Source organism: Atractosteus spatula (assembly GCF_055471065.1).
Source record: "Atractosteus spatula isolate fAtrSpa1 chromosome 5 unlocalized genomic scaffold, fAtrSpa1.hap1 SUPER_5_unloc_1, whole genome shotgun sequence".
Taxonomy (NCBI): Eukaryota; Metazoa; Chordata; class Actinopteri; order Semionotiformes; family Lepisosteidae; genus Atractosteus; species Atractosteus spatula.
In genome coordinates, this window is record NW_028296651.1 from 773,514 (window position 1) to 796,328 (window position 22,815).

Consider the following 22,815-nt stretch of genomic DNA (forward strand, 5'->3'; position numbering starts at 1 on the left):
GCCCTGGTGCTGAATTCTCATCTCTTCCCGAGTTCTTCAATGCGACGCCAACGTCAGAGCCCCCCAGCGTCTGAAACGGGCAGCCGGTAACCGAGGGACATGCTACAGTAGGGGAGTTATTCGGCTACATGCTGCGTGTTTGTTTTCTGTGCTCATGGGAAGTGGGGTGATGAATTAACCCTAGAAGACCCCAGCGCGGTGTACCCTAGTATCGCTACAATAGGAGATGAGAGACGACAGTAACAGCAAGATGGAGAGCAGCGCTGGGCGGGAGGGCAGAGGGCCTGCGCAGCGCTCCTGGGGTTCAGGGGTTCCTCAAGTCCAGCCGCTGCCCCCCGACCCCAGTGCAGGCACCGAGAGGCTCACGGGCACCAGGCAGGGAGCTCAGCTGGGAGTAACTACAGCCCGTCAACGTCTCCACACTCCCCTGCTTTACAAACCGCCTACAGATACACACACAGTCAGGCTCTCACGCTGTTCAGCTCAACACTGAAGTCACACTGTCGGACTCTGCACAGCTGAAGTACAGACACCCACCCCACCACAAAGAAAAACAACACCTTCAGATCCACAGAACAATCTCATTTAATTTTCTTCCTCCAGTCTGCTCTCCACTCGTCCCAGTCCAGCAGAGTCCGGTCTGTCTGCCAGCCCTCCTCCTGCAAAGCTGAAACCAAAAGAAACTGACCACTGACTGGACACTCCAGTACATTAACACTGCACTGAGAGAGAGAGGGGTTAATACAGACACACTGACTGGACACTCCAGTACATTAACACTGCACTGAGAGAGAGAGAGGGGTTAATACACACACACTGACTGGACACTCCAGTACATTAACACTGCACTGAGAGAGAGAGAGGGGTTAATACAGACACACTGACTGGACACTCCAGTACGTTAAGTGACTGTGTTAACTGTAAGCTTTGACCTCTGACTGGAGTATGCACAACTGTGCTGTGATTCCTTGCAGAGTAGCAGACAGTACTTCAGAAGAGGACACACTGGCATTATACAGAGGAGATGAAAGCCGACCTACCTTTGAAAAAAGAAGGGAATAGTTGGTCTATCACTGTGTGACTCTCGGACACCATTCCCCAAACATCTGAGCGCAAGATAAGAAAGGAAAGTGAGAGATATGAGCAAAGACGTGACAGCAAGACTGGCCTGACACTCACAGCGCACTCACCCTGCGTGTGGGACTGCGAGCTGCTCTCTCTCAGCGAGCCCAGCGGCCCAAGTCCAGCCCAGCTGGGATCCAACACTGCACTGAGACACACGGCATGGAACACAGCCTGCAGCTCCTCATGCACAGAGACTCCCTGTCCCAGACACACACACACAGCACCTGAGGGAGACAGAGAGAGAGGGGTCAATACAGACACACTGACTGGACACTCCAGTACATGAACACTGCACTGAGAGAGAGAGCTCTCACCCTGCTTCACTCTGATCAGATAAGACTTGTTGTTGTTTCTTAAGACCAGCTGAAGCTCCTCTGGACTGCAGAGAGAGAGACAGGGGTCAGGGAAGCAGAACCAGGAACACACTCCACTGGCCTCTCCCCTCCAGCAGTGCCACAGACTGGGAGTCGCGATTCTGCTCCGGAGTAAGACACAGACCGGCCACGCACCACAGCCCACCGCTGAGGTCAGCCACAGAGCTTCCTGCGAAGATCTGTTGACTGTGAGTCCTTGTGTTGAGTTCACGGAGTGAAATATTGTGCATCGCTGTGTGTTTTACTACAGCTTTCAAAAACTGATCACTGTATCCTGCCAGAAAGATTTGCACACAGCCACACATACACAAATAGGCATAGACACTAACACACACACAATCACAAAACACACACAGGCAGAACTACCTGTCCACCACTTCCGCCAGACTCACTCCAAGCCTGATCTGAACTCTCTTCTTCAAGTCTGGAACACACAGAAGCACACAAAGAGAAAAAAAGATTAAAGAAACAGAGCCCTGCGCAGTCAGATAGAGATACTGACTCTGCACAGAGCCCTGCGCAGTCAGAGAGAGATACTGACTCTGCACAGAGCCATGCGCAGTCAGAGAGAGACACTGACTCTGCACAGAGCCCTGCGCAGTCAGAGAGAGACACTGACTCTGCACAGAGCCCTGCGCAGTCAGAGAGAGACACTGACTCTGCACAGAGCCCTGCACAGTCAGAGAGAGAGACACTGATTCTGTACAGAGCCCTGCACAGTCAGAGAGAGACACTGACTCTGCACAGAGCCCTGCACAGTCAGAGAGAGACACTGACTCTGCACAGAGCCCTGCACAGTCAGAGAGAGAGACACTGACTCTGCACAGAGCCCTGCGCAGTCAGAGAGAGACACTGACTCTGCACAGAGCCCTGCGCAGTCAGAGAGAGATACTGACTCTGCACAGAGCCCTGCGCAGTCAGAGAGAGACACTGACTCTGCACAGAGACCTGCGCAGTCAGAGAGAGACACTGACTCTGCACAGAGCCCTGCACAGTCAGAGAGAGACACTGACTCTGCACAGAGCCCTGCGCAGTCAGAGAGAGATACTGACTCTGCACAGAGCCCTGCACAGTCAGAGAGAGATACTGACTCTGCACAGAGCCCTGCGCAGTCAGAGAGAGACACTGACTCTGCACAGAGACCTGCGCAGTCAGAGAGAGATACTGACTCTGCACAGAGCCCTGTGCAGTCAGAGAGAGATACTGACACTGCACAGAGCCCTGCGCAGTCAGAGAGAGACACTGACTCTGCACAGAGCCCTGCACAGTCAGAGAGAGATACTGACTCTGCACAGAGCCCTGCACAGTCAGAGAGAGACACTGACTCTGCACAGAGCCCTGCGCAGTCAGAGAGAGACACTGACTCTGCACAGAGCCCTGCGCAGTCAGAGAGAGAGACACTGACTCTGCACAGAGCCCTGCGCAGTCAGAGAGAGATACTGACTCTGCACAGAGCCCTGCGCAGTCAGAGAGAGATACTGACTCTGCACAGAGCCCTGCACAGTCAGAGAGAGACACTGACTCTGCACAGAGCCCAGCGCAGTCAAAGAGACACTGACTCTGCACAGAGCCCTGCGCAGTCAGAGAGAGACACTGACTCTGCACAGAGCCCTGCAGTCAGAGAGAGACACTGACTCTGCACAGAGCCCTGCGCAGTCAGAGAGAGAGATACTGACTCTGCACAGAGACCTGCACAGTCAGAGAGAGATACTGACTCTGCACAGAGCCCTGCGCAGTCAGAGAGAGACACTGACTCTGCACAGAGCCCAGCGCAGTCAAAGAGACACTGACTCTACACAGAGCCCTGCACAGTCAGAGAGAGATACTGACTCTGCACAGAGCCCTGCGCAGTCAGAGAGAGATACTGACTCTGCACAGAGCCCTGCGCAGTCAGAGAGAGAGACACTGACTCTGCACAGAGCCCTGCGCAGTCAGAGAGAGATATTGACTCTGCACAGAGCCCTGCGCAGTCAGAGAGAGATACTGACTCTGCACAGAGCCCTGCGCAGTCAGAGAGAGATACTGACTCTGCACAGAGCCCTGCACAGTCAGAGAGAGACACTGACTCTGCACAGAGCCCTGCACAGTCAGAGAGAGACACTGACTCTGCACAGAGCCCTGCGCAGTCAGAGAGAGATACTGACTCTGCACAGAGCCCTGCGCAGTCAGAGAGAGACATTGACTCTGCACAGAGCCCTGAGCAGTCAGAGAGAGAGATACTGACTCTGCACAGAGACCTGCGCAGTCAGAGAGAGATACTGACTCTGCACAGAGCCCTGCGCAGTCAGAGAGAGACACTGACTCTGCACAGAGCCCTGCGCAGTCAGAGAGAGACACTGACTCTGCACAGAGCCCTGCACAGTCAGAGAGAGATACTGACTCTGCACAGAGCCCTGCGCAGTCAGAGAGAGACACTGACTCTGCACAGAGCCCTGCGCAGTCAGAGAGAGACACTGACTCTGCACAGAGCCCTGCGCAGTCAGAGAGAGACACTGACTCTGCACAGAGCCCTGCACAGTCAGAGAGAGATACTGACTCTGCACGGAGCCCTGCGCAACCAGAGACACTGACTCTGCACAGAGCCCTGCGCAGTCAGAGAGAGATACTGACTCTGCACAGAGCCCTGCGCAGTCAGAGAGAGAGACACTGACTCTGCACAGAGCCCTGCACAGCAAACAATATCCATTAAAGAAGCATCTCACTCACCTGGAAACACAGGCTCTTTCTGATTGGCCGCCTTAGGGCTTAAAACACGTCTGTCCTGCAAGTACTGGTGGACGAGGATAGAAAGGCGGGCCTCATTCAGTGTTTCCATGACAACGGAGCGGACAGCCCGGTAATTGGCAAAGAGATGTAAACAAGTGAAGAAGAAGAACAAGAGCAAGGACAACCTGGAAGACACACAGCACACATTATATACACAGCACACAGCATATACACAGCACACAGCATATACACAGCACACAGCACACAGCACACAGCACACAGCACACAGCACACAGCACACAGCACACAGCACATACAAGGACAACCTGGAAGACAGGCAAGACACACAGTATACAAACAGTGTACACACAGTGTACACAAGGAGATCCTGGAAGACAGGCGAGACACACAGTGTACACAAGGAGACCCTGGAAGACAGGTGAGACGTGTCAGAGTGCACAGTGTACACACAGCACAGTATACACAGCACACAGTATACACATAGCATACATACAGCACACAGTATACACACAGCATACAGAAAATACACAATATACACAAAGCACACAGTATACATACCACACACAAAGCACACAGTATATACACAGTTTACACACAGCACACAGCATACACACAGCACACAGTATACACACAGCATACAGAAAATACACAATATACACAAAGCACACAGTATACACACCACACACAAAGCACACAGTATATACACAGTTTACACACAGCACACAGCATACACACAGCACACAGTATATACACAGTACAGAATATACACAGCACACAGTACACTATACAGCACATGGCACACAGTATATACATAGCACAAAACACACAGTACACTATACAGCACACAGCACACAGTATCCTATACAGCACACAGTATACTATACAGCACACAGTACTGAGTATATACACAGTGCACAGCACACAGTACATTATACAGCACGCAATACAGCACACTGTATACACACAGGACACTATACAGCACACAGAACACTATACTGTACACTGTACACAGACAGTTCACTACATATTACACTGCACTGTACACTATACACACACTGGACACTACAGACGCTGTACACCACACTGTACACTATACACACTGGACACTGCAGATACTGTAAACTATACTGTACACTATACACACACTGGACAGTACAGTCACTGCACACTATACTGTACACTATATACACACTGGACACTGCAGTCACTGCACATTATACTGTACACAATATACACACACTGGACAGTACAGTCACTGCACATTATACTGTACACTATATACACACACTGCACACTATACTGTACACTATACACACACCGGACACTGCAGTCACTGCACACTATACTGTACACTATATACACACTGGACAGTACAGTCACTGTACACTATATACACACTGGACTCACGCTGGACTGTCTGTCACCAGGGGGATGAGCAGGAAACTGACCAGGAGACCTGCCAGATTGACCAGTGTTTCCTGTTCATGAAAATAATCATATTAAAAACACCAAAAATAACAACAACAACTGCAAGAACACAATGAAAAGAATCAGAACAACAGACCTGACTCCCATCTTTAGCAGAAACATCCGCCATATTGTCTCTCCGGGCCTGATGGACAGTCAGAGCAGCACGAGTAGCTCCACCTGCCACCCCAACCAGAGACTGAGAGAGAGAGACACTGACTGGACACTGCAGTACATTAACACTGCACTGAGAGAGAGAGGGGTTAATACAGACACACTGACTGGACACTCCAGTACATTAACACTGCACTGAGAGAGAGAGAGGGGGGTTAATACAGACACACTGACTGGACACTCCAGTACATTAACACTGCACTGAGAGAGAGAGGGGTTAATACAGACACACTGACTGGACACTCCAGTACATTAACACTGCACTGAGAGAGAGGGGTTAATACACACACACTGACTGGACACTCCAGTACATTAACACTGCACTGAGAGAGAGAGGGGGTTAATACAGACACACTGACTGGACACTCCAGTACATTAACACTGCACTGAGAGAGAGGGGTTTATACAGACACTGACTGGACACTCCAGTACATTAACACTGCACTGAGAGAGAGAGAGAGAGAGAGAGAGGGGGGTTAATACACAGACACACTGATTGGACACTCCAGTACATTAACACTGCACTGAGAGAGAGAGGGGTTCATACAGACACACTGACTGGACACTCCAGTACATTAACACTGCACTGAGAGAGACTGTCTCAGCTGATTTACCTTAAAGACTCCAGCGATACAGACAATCAGTGTGAAGCCTGATGGGAAGGCGGGAGCTACAATCTCCATGAACAAGGCGATATCATTGAGGACATCAGCAAACAGCCTGGGAGAGGAGAGAGAGAGATCCGGGCTCTGAGACTGAGGCACTGTGGGACAGACAGGGCAGTGGGTGAACCCGTGTCCCCAACCAGTCGATCAGAACTCCTGAACAGACACATCTCACCTCCAACGCTTGGCGTCACAGTCCAGTTTGCTCCTGAAACAGAGAAACAGGAAACACAGGTACTGACACAGCTTCCCCAAGACCTGGCCAATCAAACACAGAGACAGTTTGCCAGGGCCTGGCCAATCAATCACAGAGACAGTGAGCCAGGGCCTGGCCAATAAATCACAGAGACTGAGCCAGGGCCTGGCCAATCAATCACAGAGACAGTAATCCAGGGCCTGACCAATCAATCACAGAGACAGTGAGCCAGGGCCTGACCAATCAATCACAGAGACAGTGAGCCAGGGCCTGACCAATAAATCACAGAGACAGTGAGCCAGGGCCTGGCCAATCAATCATAGACTCCGTGAGCCAGGGCCTGGCCAATCAAACACAGAAACACTGAGCCAGGGCCTGGCCAATCAATCATAGACTCAGTGAGCCAGGGACCGGCCAATGAATCACAGACTCAGTGAGCCAGGGCCTGGCAAATCAATCACAGAGATAGTGAGCCAGGGCCTGGCCAATCAAACACAGAGACATTGAGCCAGGGCCTGGCCAATCAAACACAGAGATATTGAGGTGGGTAGCTCCGTCAGCATGCGTAGGCTGCAAAGGAACAAGTTATAGGTTTATTCCATGCTGAAAAAAAAGAAGAAAGAGAACACAACGTTTCGGCCATGGAGCCTTCTTCACGTGTGAGCTCAGCCCAGCTCAGCCCAGCTCAGCCCCAGCACCACTCAGCTCAGATCAGCCCCGCTCCAGCCCCGCTCCAGCCCCGCTCAGCCCAGCTCAGCCCAGCTCAGCCCAGCTCCAGCCCAGCTCCAGCCCAGCTCCAGCCCAACTCCAGCCCAGCTCAGCCCCGCTCAGCCCAGCTCCAGCCCAGCTCCAGCCCAGCTCCAGCCCAGCTCAGCCCAGCTCAGCCCAGCTCCAGCCCAGCTCCAGCCCAGCTCAGCCCAGCTCCAGCCCAGCTCAGCTCAGCTCAGCCCAGCTCAGCCCCGCTCAGCCCCGCTCCAGCCCAGCTCCAGCCCAGCTCAGCCCAGCTCCAGCCCAGCTCCAGCCCAGCTCAGCCCAGCTCCAGCCCAGCTCCAGCCCAGCTCCAGCCCAGCTCAGCTCAGCTCAGTTCAGCTCCAGCTCAGCTCCAGCCCCACTCAGCTCAGATCAACCCAGCTCAGCTCCAACATAGCCCCAGCCCAGCCCCAGCCCAGCTCAGCCCAGCTCCAGCCCCGCTCAGCCCAGCTCCAGCCCAGCTCAGCCCCGCTCAGCCCAGCTCCAGCCCAGCTCAGCTCAGCTCAGCTCAGCTCTAACCCCACTCAGATCAGCTGAGCCTTTCTCCCTATGAACTGGAATCCGATTCCCACCCTGCAGTTTCACACCCGTCCACAGGGTGGCAGTGCCACTGCTAGGACACTCACCCTTTCATCCAGGCGAAGAGGATCCGGCCCAGCATGCCTGTACCATCTGTCCCAGAGACAGACACAGCAGAGATGGAGAGAGCAAACATGAGCTCGTAATCACATGTTTAAACACACAGAGAGATTTCTCCAGAAGCACGGCCACACACCTCTCAGTAACCAGGTCACTGTTGCTGCAGCGACTGTGGCATCACTGTTTCCAACACCGACCCCCCGCAGGGACGCCTGTGTAGCCAGAGTCCCAGAGAGAGAGCTGGAGAAGGCCTGAGAGAGAGAGGGGTTAATACACACTGAGAGAGAGAGGGGTTAATACACACACTGACTGGACACTCCAGCACATTAACACTGCACTGAGAGAGAGAGGGGTTAATACAGACACACTGACTGGACACTCCAGTACATTAACACTGCACTGAGAGAGAGGGGGGGGTTAATACACACACACACTGACTGGACACTCCGGTACATTAACACTGCACTGAGAGAGAGAGAGAGAGAGGGGTTAATACAGACACACTGACTGGACACTCCAGTACAGTAACACTGCACTGAGAGAGAGAGAGAGAGAGAGAGTGAGGGGTTAATACAGACACACTGACTGGACACTCCAGTACATTAACACTGCACTGACAGAGAGAGGGGTTAATACAGACACACTGACTGGACACTCCAGTATGCTTACACTGACCTGCAGTGTATCCCAGCACTGGTACTGTAGATAGTCCTCACTGACACTGTCAGGATAGCCCTGGGGCAGGAACACACTCTGGGGGCAGATAAAAAATACTCTCTCTGAACACAAACATTCAAAAACAGACAGATTAATATCCATAAACAACTGATACACAACAGTCAGACTGACACACTGACCCACTGATGGACAGACTCACAGTCAGACTGACTCACACTGACCCACTGATGGACAGACTCACAGTCAGACTGACTCACACTGACCCACTGATGGACAGACTCACAGTCAGACTGATTCACACTGACCACTGATGGACAGACTCACAGTCAGACTGACGCACTGATGGACAGACTCACAGTCAGACTGACTCACACTGACCCACTGATGGACAGACTCACACGGACCCACTGATGGACAGACTCACAGACTGACTGACTCACACTGACCACTGATGGACAGACTCACAGTCAGAGTGACTCACACTGACCCACTGATGGACAGACTCACAGACTGACTGACTCACACTGACCACTGATGGACAGACTCACAGTCAGAGTGACTCACACTGACCCACTGATGGACAGACTCACACTGACCCACTGATGGACAGACTCACAGACTGACTGACTCACACTGACCACTGATGGACAGACTCACAGTCAGACTGACTCACACTGACCCACTGATGGAAAGACTCACACTGACCCACTGATGGACAGACTCACAGTCAGACTGACTCACACTGACCCACTGATGGACAGACTCACACTGACCACTGATGGACAGACTCACACTGACCCACTGATGGACAGACTCACAGTCAGACTGACTCACACTGACCCACTGATGGAAAGACTCACACTGACCCACTGATGGACAGACTCACAGTCAGACTGACTCACACTGACCCACTGATGGACAGACTCACACTGACCACTGATGGACAGACTCACAGTCAGACTGACTCACACTGACCCACTGATGGACAGACTCACAGTCAGACTGACTCACACTGACCACTGATGGACAGACTCACAATCAGACTGACTCACACTGACCCACTGATGGACAGACTCACAATCAGACTGACTCACACTGACCCACTGATGGACAGACTCACAGTCAGACTGACTCACACTAACCCACTGATGGACAGACTCACAGTCAGACTGATTCACACTGACCCACTGATAGACAGACTCACAGTCAGACTGACACACTGACCCACTGATGGACAGACTCACAGTCAGACTGACTCACACTGACCACTGATGGACAGACTCACAGTCAGACTGACTCACACTGACCCACTGATGGACAGACTCACAGTCAGACTGACACACTGACCCACTGATGGACAGACTCAAAGTCAGACTGACTCACACTGACCACTGATGGAAAGACTCACAGTCAGACTGACTCACACTGACCCACTGATGGACAGACTCACACTGACCCACTGATGGACAGACTCACAGACTGACTGACTCACACTGACCACTGATGGACAGACTCACAGTCAGACTGACTCACACTGACCCACTGATGGACAGACTCACAATCAGACTGACTCACACTGACCCACTGATGGACAGACTCACAGTCAGACTGACACACTGACCCACTGACGGACAGACTCACAGTCAGACTGACTCACACTGACCCACTGATGGACAGACTCACACTGACCACTGATGGACAGACTCACACTGACCCACTGATGGACAGACTCACAGTCAGACTGACTCACACTGACCACTGACGGACAGACTCACAGTCAGACTGACTCACACTGACCCACTGATGGACAGACTCACAGTCAGACTGACTCACACTGACCCACTGATGGACAGACTCACAGTCAGACTGACTCACACTAACCACTGATGGACAGACTCACACTGACCCACTGATGGACAGACTCACAGTCAGACTGACTCACACTGACCCACTGATGGACAGACTCACAATCAGACTGACTCACACTGACCCACTGATGGACAGACTCACAGTCAGACTCACACACACAGACTTACTTTGAAACTGCTGACCAGAGGGTTTGTGACTCTGCTCCTCTGTCTCTGCTTCGCTATCCTCCCCCCCTTCAGCTGGTACCTCCACCGCTCCTGAGAGCCATAGCTCTCTGTCGCCACGACGACCTCCCGGTCCTCATCCATCCCTCCTGCTGGGGCTGAGACCTGTTACAACACAGTCCTACTTCACTCCCAGTACAGTACACCAGTCTGTTACAATAGGAGCTATAGTCCCAGTACAGTAGACCAGTCTGTTACAATAGGAGCTACAGTCCCAGTACAGTAGGACAGTTCTGTTACAATGGGAGCTACAGTCCCAGTACAGTAGGAGAGTCCTGTTACAATAGGAGCTACAGTCCCAGTACAGTAGACCAGTCCTGTTACAATAGGAGCTACAGTCCCAGTGCAGTAGAACAGTCCTGTTACAATGGGAGCTACAGTCCCAGTGGAGTACGACAGTCCTGTTACAATAGGAGCTACAGTCCCAGTACAGTAGAACAGTCTGTTACAATAGGAGCTACAGTCCCAGTACAGTAGAACAGTCCTGTTACAATAGGGGCTACAGTCCCAGTACAGTAGAACAGTCCTGTTACAGTAGGAACTACAGTCCCAGTACAGTAGGACAGTCCTGTTACAATAGGAGCTACAGTCCCAGTACAGTAGACCAGTCTGTTACAATAGGAGCTACAGTCCCAGTACAGTAGGACAGTCCTGTTACAGTAGGAGCTACAGTCCCAGTACAGCAGACCAGTCCTGTTACAATAGGGGCTACAGTCCCAGTACAGTAGACCAGTCTGTTACAATAGGAGCTACAGTCCCAGTGCAGTAGACCAGTCCTGTTACAATAGGAGCTACAGTCCCAGTACAGTAGACCAGTCCTGTTACAATAGGGGCTACAGTCCCAGTACAGTAGACCAGTCTGTTACAATAGGAGCTACAGTCCCAGTACAGTAGAACAGTCCTGTTACAGTAGGAGCTACAGTCCCAGTACAGTAGGACAGGCCTGTTACAATAAGAGCTACTTTCCCAGTACAGTAGGACAGTCCTGCTACACTAGGGGCTACAGTCCCAGTACAGTAGACCAGTCCTGTTACAATAGGAGCTACAGTCCCAGTACAATAGACCAGTCTGTTACAATAGGAGCTACAGTCCCAGTACTGTAGACCAGTCCTGTTACAATAGGAGCTACAGTCCCAGTACAGTAGACCAGTCTGTTACACTGGGAGCTACAGTCCCAGTGCAGTAGACCAGTCTGTTACACTGGGAGCTACAGTCCCAGTACAGTAGACCAGTCTGTTACAATAGGGGCTACAGTCCCAGTACAGTAGACCAGTCCTGTTACAATAGGAGCTACAGTCCCAGTACAGTAGACCAGTCTGTTACACTGGGAGCTACAGTCCCAGTACAGTAGACCAGTCCTGTTACAATAGGAGCTACAGTCCCAGTACAGTAGACCAGTCTGTTACACTGGGAGCTACAGTCCCAGTACAGTAGACCAGTCCTGTTACAATAGGAGCTACAGTCCCAGTACAGTAGACCAGTCCTGTTACACTGGGAGCTACAGTCCCAGTACAGTAGACCAGTCTGTTACACTGGGAGCTACAGTCCCAGTACAGTAGACCAGTCCTGTTACAATAGGAGCTAAAGTCCCAGTACAGTAGACCAGTCCTGTTACACTGGGAGCTACAGTCCCAGTACAGTAGACCAGTCTGTTACAATAGGAGCTACAGTCCCAGTACAGTAGACCAGTCCTGTTACACTGGGAGCTACAGTCCCAGTACAGTAGACCAGTCTGTTACAATAGGAGCTACAGTCCCAGTACAATAGAACAGTCCTGTTACAATAGGAGCTACAGTCCCAGTACAGTAGACCAGTCTGTTACAATAGGAGCTACAGTCCCAGTACAGTAGAACAGTCTGTTACAATAGGAGCTACAGTCCCAGTACAGTAGACCAGTCTGTTACAATAGGAGCTACAGTCCCAGTACAGTAGAACAGTCTGTTACAATAGGAGCTACAGTCCCAGTACAATAGAACAGTCCTGTTACAATAGGAGCTACAGTCCCAGTACAGTAGAACAGTCTGTTACAATAGGAGCTACAGTCCCAGTACAATAGAACAGTCCTGTTACAATAGGAGCTACAGTCCCAGTACAGTACAACAGTCTGTTACAATAGGAGCTACAGTCCCAGTACAATAGAACAGTCCTGTTACAATAGGAGCTACAGTCCCAGTACAGTAGACCAGTCTGTTACAATAGGAGGTACAGTCCCAGTACAGTAGAACAGTCCTGTTACAATAGGAGCTACAGTCCCAGTACAATAGAACAGTCCTGTTACAATAGGGGCTACAGTCCCAGTGCAGTAGACCAGTCCTGTTACAATAGGAGCTACAGTCCCAGTACAGTAGGACAGCCTGTTACAATAGGAGCTACAGTCCCAGTACAGTAGAACAGTCCTGTTACAATAGGGGCTACAGTCCCAGTACAGTAGACCAGTCCTGTTACAATAGGGGCTACAGTCCCAGTACAGTAGACCAGTCTGTTACAATAGGAGCTACAGTCCCAGTACAGTACAACAGTCTGTTACAATAGGGGCTACAGTCCCAGTACAGTAGACCAGTCCTGTTACAATAGGAGCTACAGTCCCAGTACAGTACAACAGTCTGTTACAATAGGAGCTACAGTCCCAGTGCAGTAGAACAGTCTGTTACAATAGGAGCTACAGTCCCAGTACAGTACAACAGTCCTGTTACAATAGGAGCTACAGTCCCAGTACAGTAGAACAGTCTGTTACAATAGGAGCTACAGTCCCAGTACAGTAGACCAGTCCTGTGACAATAGGAGCTACAGTCCCAGTACAGTAGACCAGTCTGTTACAATAGGAGCTACAGTCCCAGTACAGTAGACCAGTCCTGTTACAATAGGAGCTACAGTCCCAGTACAGTAGACCAGTCTGTTACAATAGGAGCTACAGTCCCAGTACAGTAGGACAGCCTGTTACAATAGGAGCTACAGTCCCAGTACAGTAGACCAGTCTGTTACACTGGGAGCTACAGTCCCAGTACAGTAGACCAGTCTGTTACAATAGGGGCTACAGTCCCAGTACAGTAGACCAGTCCTGTTACACTGGGAGCTACAGTCCCAGTACAGTAGAACAGTCTGTTACAATAGGAGCTACAGTCCCAGTACAGTAGACCAGTCTGTTACAATAGGAGCTACAGTCCCAGTACAGTAGACCAGTCCTGTTACAATAGGGGCTACAGTCCCAGTACAGTAGACCAGTCTGTTACAATAGGAGCTACAGTCCCAGTACAGTAGACCAGTCCTTTTACAATAGGGGCTCCAGTCCCAGTACAGTAGAACAGTCTGTTACAATAGGAGCTACAGTCCCAGTACAGTAGACCAGTCTGTTACAATAGGAGCTACAGTCCCAGTACAGTAGACCAGTCCTGTTACAATAGGGGCTACAGTCCCAGTACAGTAGAACAGTCTGTTACAATAGGAGCTACAGTCCCAGTACAGTAGACCAGTCTGTTACACTGGGAGCTACAGTCCCAGTACAGTAGACCAGTCTGTTACAATAGGAGCTACAGTCCCAGTACAGTAGACCAGTCTGTTACACTGGGAGCTACAGTCCCAGTACAGTAGACCAGTCTGTTACAATAGGGGCTACAGTCCCAGTACAGTAGACCAGTCCTGTTACACTGGGAGCTACAGTCCCAGTACAGTAGACCAGTCCTGTTACAATAGGGGCTACAGTCCCAGTACAGTAGAACAGTCTGTTACAATAGGAGCTACAGTCCCAGTACAGTAGACCAGTCTGTTACACTGGGAGCTACAGTCCCAGTACAGTAGACCAGTCTGTTACACTGGGAGCTACAGTCCCAGTACAGTAGACCAGTCTGTTACAATAGGAGCTACAGTCCCAGTACAGTAGACCAGTCTGTTACACTGGGAGCTACAGTCCCAGTACAGTAGACCAGTCTGTTACAATAGGAGCTACAGTCCCAGTACAGTAGACCAGTCTGTTACACTGGGAGCTACAGTCCCAGTACAGTAGAACAGTCTGTTACAATAGGAGCTACAGTCCCAGTACAGTAGACCAGTCTGTAACACTGGGAGCTACAGTCCCAGTACAGTAGACCAGTCTGTTACACTGGGAGCTACAGTTCCAGTACAGTAGACCAGTCTGTTACACTGGGAGCTACAGTCCCAGTACAGTAGACCAGTCTGTTACACTGGGAGCTACAGTTCCAGTACAGTAGACCAGTCTGTTACACTGGGAGCTACAGTCCCAGTACAGTAGACCAGTCTGTTACACTGGGAGCTACAGTCCCAGTACAGTAGACCAGTCCTGTTACAATAGGAGCTACAGTCCCAGTACAGTAGACCAGTCTGTTACACTGGGAGCTACAGTCCCAGTACAGTAGACCAGTCCTGTTACACTGGGAGCTACAGTCCCAGTACAGTACAACAGTCCTGTTACAATAGGAGCTACAGTCCCAGTACAGTAGACCAGTCTGTTACACTGGGAGCTACAGTCCCAGTGCAGTAGAACAGTCTGTTACAATAGGAGCTACAGTCCCAGTACAGTAGACCAGTCTGTTACACTGGGAGCTACAGTCCCAGTACAGTAGACCAGTCTGTTACAATAGGAGCTACAGTCCCAGTACAGTAGACCAGTCTGTTACAATAGGAGCTACAGTCCCAGTGCAGTAGACCAGTCCTGTTACAATAGGAGCTACAGTCCCAGTACAGTAGACCAGTCTGTTACAATAGGAGCTACAGTCCCAGTGCAGTAGACCAGTCCTGTTACAATAGGAGCTACAGTCCCAGTACAGTAGACCAGTCTGTTACACTGGGAGCTACAGTCCCAGTACAGTAGACCAGTCTGTTACAATAGGAGCTACAGTCCCAGTGCAGTAGACCAGTCCTGTTACAATAGGAGCTACAGTCCCAGTACAGTAGACCAGTCTGTTACACTGGGAGCTACAGTCCCAGTACAGTAGACCAGTCTGTTACAATAGGAGCTACAGTCCCAGTACAGTAGACCAGTCTGTTACAATAGGAGCTACAGTCCCAGTACAGTAGAACAGTCTGTTACAGTAGGAGCTACAGTCCCAGTGCAGTAGACCAGTCCTGTTACAATAGGAGCTACAGTCCCAGTACAGTAGAACAGTCTGTTACAGTAGGAGCTACAGTCCCAGTGCAGTAGACCAGTCCTGTTACAATAGGAGCTACAGTCCCAGTACAGTAGACCAGTCCTGTTACAATAGGAGCTACAGTCCCAGTACAGTAGACCAGTCTGTTACAATAGGAGCTGCAGTCCCAGTGCAGTAGACCAGTCTGTTACAATAGGGGCTACAGTCCCAGTACAGTAGACCAGTCCTGTTACAATAGGAGCTACAGTCCCAGTACAGTAGACCAGTCTGTTACAATAGGAGCTACAGTCCCAGTACAGTAGACCAGTCTGTTACAATAGGAGGTACAGTCCCAGTGCAGTAGAACAGTCTGTTACAATAGGAGCTACAGTCCCAGTACAGTAGACCAGTCTGTTACACTGGGAGCTACAGTCCCAGTACAGTAGACCAGTCCTGTTACAATAGGAGCTACAGTCCCAGTACAGTAGACCAGTCTGTTACAATAGGAGCTACAGTCCCAGTGCAGTAGAACAGTCTGTTACACTGGGAGCTACAGTCCCAGTACAGTAGACCAGTCCTGTTACAATAGGAGCTACAGTCCCAGTACAGTAGACCAGTCTGTTACAATAGGAGGTACAGTCCCAGTGCAGTAGAACAGTCTGTTACAATAGGAGCTACAGTCCCAGTACAGTAGACCAGTCTGTTACAATAGGGGCTCCAGTCCCAGTACAGTAGACCAGTATGTTACACTGGGAGCTACAGTCCCAGTACAGTAGACCAGTCCTGTTACAATAGGAGCTACAGTCCCAGTACAGTAGACCAGTCTGTTACAATAGGAGCTACAGTCCCAGTACAGTAGACCAGTCTGTTACAATAGGGGCTACAGTCCCAGTACAGTAGACCAGTCTGTTACAATAGGGGCTCCAGTCCCAGTACAGTAGACCAGTCTGTTACAATAGGAGCTACAGTCCCAGTACAGTAGACCAGTCTGTTACAATAGGGGCTCCAGTCCCAGTACAGTAGACCAGTCTGTTACAATAGGGGCTCCAGTCCCAGTACAGTAGAACAGTCTGTTACAATAGGAGCTACAGTCCCAGTACAGTAGACCAGTCTGTTACAATAGGGGCTCCAGTCCCAGTACAGTAGACCAGTCTGTTACAATAGGAGCTACAGTCCCAGTACAGTAGAACAGTCTGTTACACTGGGAGCTACAGTTCCAGTACAGTAGACCAGTCTGTTACAATAGGAGCTACAGTCCCAGTACAGTAGACCAGTCCTGTTACAATAGGAGCTACAGTCCCAGTACAGTAGACCAGTCTGTTACAATAGGGGCTACAGTCCCAGTACAGTAGACCAGTCTGTTACACTGGGAGCTACAGTCCCAGTGCAGTAGACCAGTCTGTTACAATAGGAGCTACAGTCCCAGTACAGTAGACCAGTCTGTTACAATAGGAGCTACAGTCCCAGTACAGTAGACCAGTCCTGTTACACTGGGAGCTACAGTCCCAGTACAGTAGACCAGTCCTGTTACAATAGGAGCTACAGTCCCAGTACAGTAGACCAGTCTGTTACAATAGGAGCTACAGTCCCAGTACAGTAGGACACTCCTGTTACAATAGGAGCTACAGTCCCAGTACAGTAGAACAGTCTGTTACAATAGGGGCTACAGTCCCAGTGCAGTAGGACAGCCTGTTACAATAGGAGCTACAGTCCCAGTACAGTAGACCAGTCCTGTTACAATAGGAGCTACAGTCCCAGTACAGTAGAACAGTCTGTTACAATAGGGGCTACAGTCCCAGTACAGTAGACCAGTCTGTTACACTGGGAGCTACAGTCCCAGTACAGTAGACCAGTCTGTTACAATAGGAGCTACAGTCCCAGTACAGTAGACCAGTCCTGTTACAATAGGAGCTACAGTCCCAGTACAGTAGACCAGTCTGTTACAATAGGAGCTACAGTCCCAGTGCAGTAGACCAGTCTGTTACAATAGGAGCTACAGTCCCAGTACAGTAGAACAGTCTGTTACAATAGGGGCTACAGTCCCAGTACAGTAGACCAGTCCTGTTACAATAGGAGCTACAGTCCCAGTGCAGTAGACCAGTCCTGTTACAATAGGAGCTACAGTCCCAGTACAGTAGAACAGTCTGTTACAATAGGGGCTACAGTCCCAGTACAGTAGACCAGTCCTGTTACAATAGGAGCTACAGTCCCAGTACAGTAGAACAGTCTGTTACAATAGGGGCTACAGTCCCAGTACAGTAGACCAGTCTGTTACACTGGGAGCTACAGTCCCAGTACAGTAGACCAGTCTGTTACAATAGGAGCTACAGTCCCAGTACAGTAGACCAGTCTGTTACAATAGGAGCTACAGTCCCAGTGCAGTAGACCAGTCTGTTACAATAGGAGCTACAGTCCCAGTACAGTAGAATAGTCCTGTTACAATAGGGGCTACAGTCCCAGTACAGTAGAACAGTCTGTTACAATAGGAGCTACAGTCCCAGTACAGTAGACCAGTCTGTTACACTGGGAGCTACAGTCCCAGTACAGTAGACCAGTCTGTTACAATAGGGGCTACAGTCCCAGTGCAGTAGACCAGTCTGTTACAATAGGGGCTACAGTCCCAGTACAGTAGACCGGTCTGTTACAATAGGGGCTACAGTCCCAGTGCAGTAGACCAGTCTGTTACAATAGGGGCTACAGTCCCAGTACAGTAGACCAGTCTGTTACACTGGGAGCTACAGTCCCAGTACAGTAGAACAGTCTGTTACAATAGGGGCTACAGTCCCAGTACAGTAGACCAGTCTGTTACAATAGGAGCTACAGTCCCAGTACAGTAGACCAGTCCTGTTACAATAGGAGCTACAGTCCCAGTGCAGTAGAACAGTCTGTTACAATAGGGGCTACAGTCCCAGTACAGTAGACCAATCCTGTTACAATAGGAGCTACAGTCCCAGTACAGTAGAACAGTCCTGTTACAATAGGAGCTACAGTCCCAGTACAGTAGAACAGTCTGTTACAATAGGGGCTACAGTCCCAGTACAGTAGACCAGTCTGTTACACTGGGAGCTACAGTCCCAGTACAGTAGACCAGTCTGTTACAATAGGAGCTACAGTCCCAGTACAGTAGACCAGTCCTGTTACAATAGGAGCTACAGTCCCAGTACAGTAGACCAGTCTGTTACAATAGGAGCTACAGTCCCAGTGCAGTAGACCAGTCTGTTACAATAGGAGCTACAGTCCCAGTACAGTAGAACAGTCTGTTACAATAGGGGCTACAGTCCCAGTACAGTAGACCAGTCCTGTTACAATAGGAGCTACAGTCCCAGTGCAGTAGACCAGTCCTGTTACAATAGGAGCTACAGTCCCAGTACAGTAGAACAGTCTGTTACAATAGGGGCTACAGTCCCAGTACAGTAGACCAGTCCTGTTACAATAGGAGCTACAGTCCCAGTACAGTAGAACAGTCTGTTACAATAGGGGCTACAGTCCCAGTACAGTAGACCAGTCTGTTACACTGGGAGCTACAGTCCCAGTACAGTAGACCAGTCTGTTACAATAGGAGCTACAGTCCCAGTGCAGTAGACCAGTCTGTTACAATAGGAGCTACAGTCCCAGTACAGTAGAATAGTCCTGTTACAATAGGAGCTACAGTCCCAGTGCAGTAGACCAGTCTGTTACAATAGGAGCTACAGTCCCAGTGCAGTAGACCAGTCCTGTTACAATAGGAGCTACAGTCCCAGTACAGTAGACCAGTCTGTTACACTGGGAGCTACAGTCCCAGTACAGTAGACCAGTCCTGTTACACTGGGAGCTACAGTCCCAGTACAGTAGACCAGTCTGTTACACTGGGAGCTACAGTCCCAGGACTCGGCGGATGCTGAACTCGCGCACGACAGCTGTCTGACCTGCTTCCGGGTCTGCGGGCGCCACGTCACCGCTCGGCCGCCGGGGGCCCCGCCGCTGTATGGCCGCTGTCCGGTCACTGACCACTGAGCACTGAGCACTGAGCACTGAGCACTGACCACTGAGCACTGAGCACTGAGCACTGAGCACTGAGCACTGACCACTGAGCACTGACCACTGAGCACTGACCGACAGCGAGGCCACTGCAAGCACGAGCACTCAAGCGATCCGCGCGGCTTCGGCGAGAAACGATGCGAGGGGCAGAGAAAGACCTGATGACGTCAAGCCCTGCGTCACTTCGCCGCGCGGCGCGCCGTGTTGCGTCACTGCGGGGGCTGTGCCCTCGCGGAGTCTTTATTTACAATTAGGACTGACCGCCTTGTGCGTCCTACAACTGATTTATTCTTGGATGGCGTGGAAATAAAGGATAAGAAGTGTAACAATACTCCTATTAGAAATCTTTGTAAACCCCATCTTATCCCTTCCTGTTTGTCTTTTTGGAATGCAATGTCTGAAAATATAAACTGGAAGTTAGTTTGGACAATTCCTGATAGATTTTGTATTACAAATAAAGTTAAAGAGATATCGTTTAAAATTATTCATAAGTTTTATCCAGTGAAATTAGTATTCTGTAAATTTAAGCATGAGCAGGATGATCTGTGTGTTTTTTGTCGGGCGGAAAAGGAATCTTTGGTTCATTTATTTGTTAGGTGTAGGTTTGTGAAGTTGTTTTGGACGGATTTACAGAGTTTTGTTTGCAGGCACTATTTAAATTCTATTAAAAAATGTGAGAAATAATAAAGCACGGAAAACATATGATATATGTAAAAAATACAATTTAATCATATAACTTACTTATTACCTCTGGCGGTTAACTGTTTATTTTTCTGTTTGTGTTTGTTCTCTTGTACCTAATTTGATCCTCTGATTGTATTTGTATTTGTAAATTCTTTATACATTTAATAAAAAATTCTTTAAAAAAAACGGGAGTCTTTATTTACAATCCGCGGTTTTTATTTTTTATCTATAAATACGAGGGGAGAAGAAAATGTAACCCCCCCCACACACACACACACCGGTCAGACGCTCCTCACAGGCGCTGGGTGGTGTTGCGCGTCGCAGGAAAGAGTTTAAACGCTGAAAGGTCTCTGTAAACCACCTAACCGAGCGCATTTCTTATGTTTTTAATGAATCTGAGTACAGCTGAAATGCATTAGAGAATTATTCCAAGCTCGGAGGAGTGTTTGTTCTGGACTCTGCCGGTATGTCTGTAATTTGGCTAGCATGAGAATAACATAACAACATCATAACCCCCCTGGGCTCGCAACACGCAGCGCAGTATCCCGACAAGGTGGGCTCGAACAGACCGTCCTCTGACTGGGCCGGGCGGCTGCTGACTGCGCTCGGTTCCGGCTGTTTCAGTCTCAGATTCACAAGGTCCAGTGCAGGTCCAGCCGTTCTCTCGGACGTCGCCGCTGCTCGGTGTTTTACAGTGAATGTCTGTAGTTTGTGGTGGCGTGGAGGAGAGTCGTGTACTCAGCTCTCGCAGAAATAAGAGGATCATTAACTGACTTGCTCCTTGCCGACGGGGCAGAATCTCTCGGCCAGCGTTGCTCGGATGTATTGAATATGGTCTTATTTCTACAATACTGTACAGTTTCATCTCGGGTAGCAGGGGAATTCTATTACTGGATGTGGAAGTTTTTACCCTTGACAGAAGAGCGGGTGTGATTGCGCCTGTAACGTCTTCAGGTGTCACAGTTCTTGACAAAATCACGATATTGATCAGCTTCTCGTCTAGCCCTCTCTCACGGGCACGACCGGTCAGAATCAACTTTATGTCACAGAGCGCCTCTCACGATCGGTACACATCCTAGTAACACATCACACGCTAATCGATTAAAAACTTTCCGAATGAGGTGGTTGTCCTTTATCAATAATAATAATAATAATTAATAATTGCTTAGACTTATATAGCGCCTGTCTCGACTCTCCACTCGGAGCTCTTCCAGGTCATGGGGATCCCCTGCACCCCCACCTGGATGATGCGCCAGTCCGCTCACACACAGCAGCGCTCAGGGAGATGATAGTTCCGGTTATCTAAAAGTTTCCAGTATACAGTCACAGTACTCGTTGATGAAAAGCAGAGTTTGTTTATGTCCAAATCCCATCTATATGTATATAATCTATATCTATAATCCCATATATATAATCTATATAATCCCATATGTATATAATCTATATCTATAATCCCATATATATGTGTAACCCAGGTGTAGGAGGATGTCGTGGATGATTGCAGTGGGGATGGAGCTGGGTGCTGCTGGGTGAAAACGTTCTGTTCTACCACATGAGGAGACACCTCTGTGTGACCAGCCCTGAGGCCGAGCCCCCTCCTCCTGCTCCTGGGGCTCCTGTCACCCCCTCCTCCTGCTCCTGTCACCCCCTCCTCCTGCTCCTGCTCCCGTCACCCCCTCCTCCTGCTCCTGTCACCCCCTCCTCCTGCTCCTGGGGCTCCTGTCACCCCTCCTCCTGCTCCTGCTCCTGTCACCCCCTCCTCCTGCTCCTGGGGCTCCTGTCACCCCCTCCTCCTGCTCCTGTCACCCCCTCCTCCTGCTCCTGGGGCTCCTGTCACCCCTCCTCCTGCTCCTGCTCCTGTCACCCCCTCCTCCTGCTCCTGCTCCTGTCACCCCCTCCTCCTGCTCCTGTCACCTGCTCCTGGGGCTCCTGTCACCTCCTCCTCCTGCTCCTGCTCCTGTCACCCCCTCCTCCTCCTGTCACCCCTCCTCCTGCTCCTGCTCCCGTCACCCTCTCCTCTTGCTCCTGGGGCTCCTGTCACCCCCTCCTCCTGCTCCTGGGGCTCCTGTCACCCCCTCCTCCTGCTCCTGCTCCTGTCACCCCCTCCTCCTGCTCCTGGGGCTCCTGTCACTCCTCCTCCTGCTC

At 50.4% G+C, this 22,815-nt stretch overlaps 1 protein-coding gene across 1 annotated transcript; it reads right to left on the minus strand.

The window, feature by feature from the left end:
* Positions 1-567: 567 nt before the first annotated feature.
* On the minus strand, positions 568-20,146 carry rusf1 (RUS family member 1). Its single transcript, XM_088909112.1, has 15 exons — positions 19,875-20,146; positions 10,832-10,993; positions 8,793-8,870; positions 8,254-8,368; positions 8,105-8,150; positions 6,708-6,740; positions 6,482-6,587; positions 5,791-5,892; positions 5,634-5,704; positions 4,206-4,390; positions 1,866-1,923; positions 1,440-1,504; positions 1,191-1,349; positions 1,041-1,106; positions 568-667 (listed from the first exon to the last, which is right to left on the minus strand). Exons 2-15 carry the CDS (start codon positions 10,970-10,972, stop codon positions 582-584), a joined length of 1,311 nt encoding a protein of 436 aa, XP_088765238.1. The 5' UTR covers positions 10,973-10,993; positions 19,875-20,146; the 3' UTR covers positions 568-581.
* Positions 20,147-22,815: the final 2,669 nt, after the last annotated feature.

Excerpts from the sequence above, each read along its gene's own strand:
- rusf1 (XM_088909112.1), bottom strand. The coding sequence starts at position 10,972 with ATGGATGAGGACCGGGAGGTCGTCGTGGCGACAGAGAGCTATGGCTCT. Across the intron at positions 1,505-1,865 it reads CTGGCGGAAGTGGTGGACAG|TCCAGAGGAGCTTCAGCTGG; the intron begins GTAGTTCTGCCT and ends CTCTCTCTGCAG. Across the intron at positions 668-1,040 it reads ATTCCCTTCTTTTTTCAAAG|CTTTGCAGGAGGAGGGCTGG; the intron begins GTAGGTCGGCTT and ends TTTTGGTTTCAG.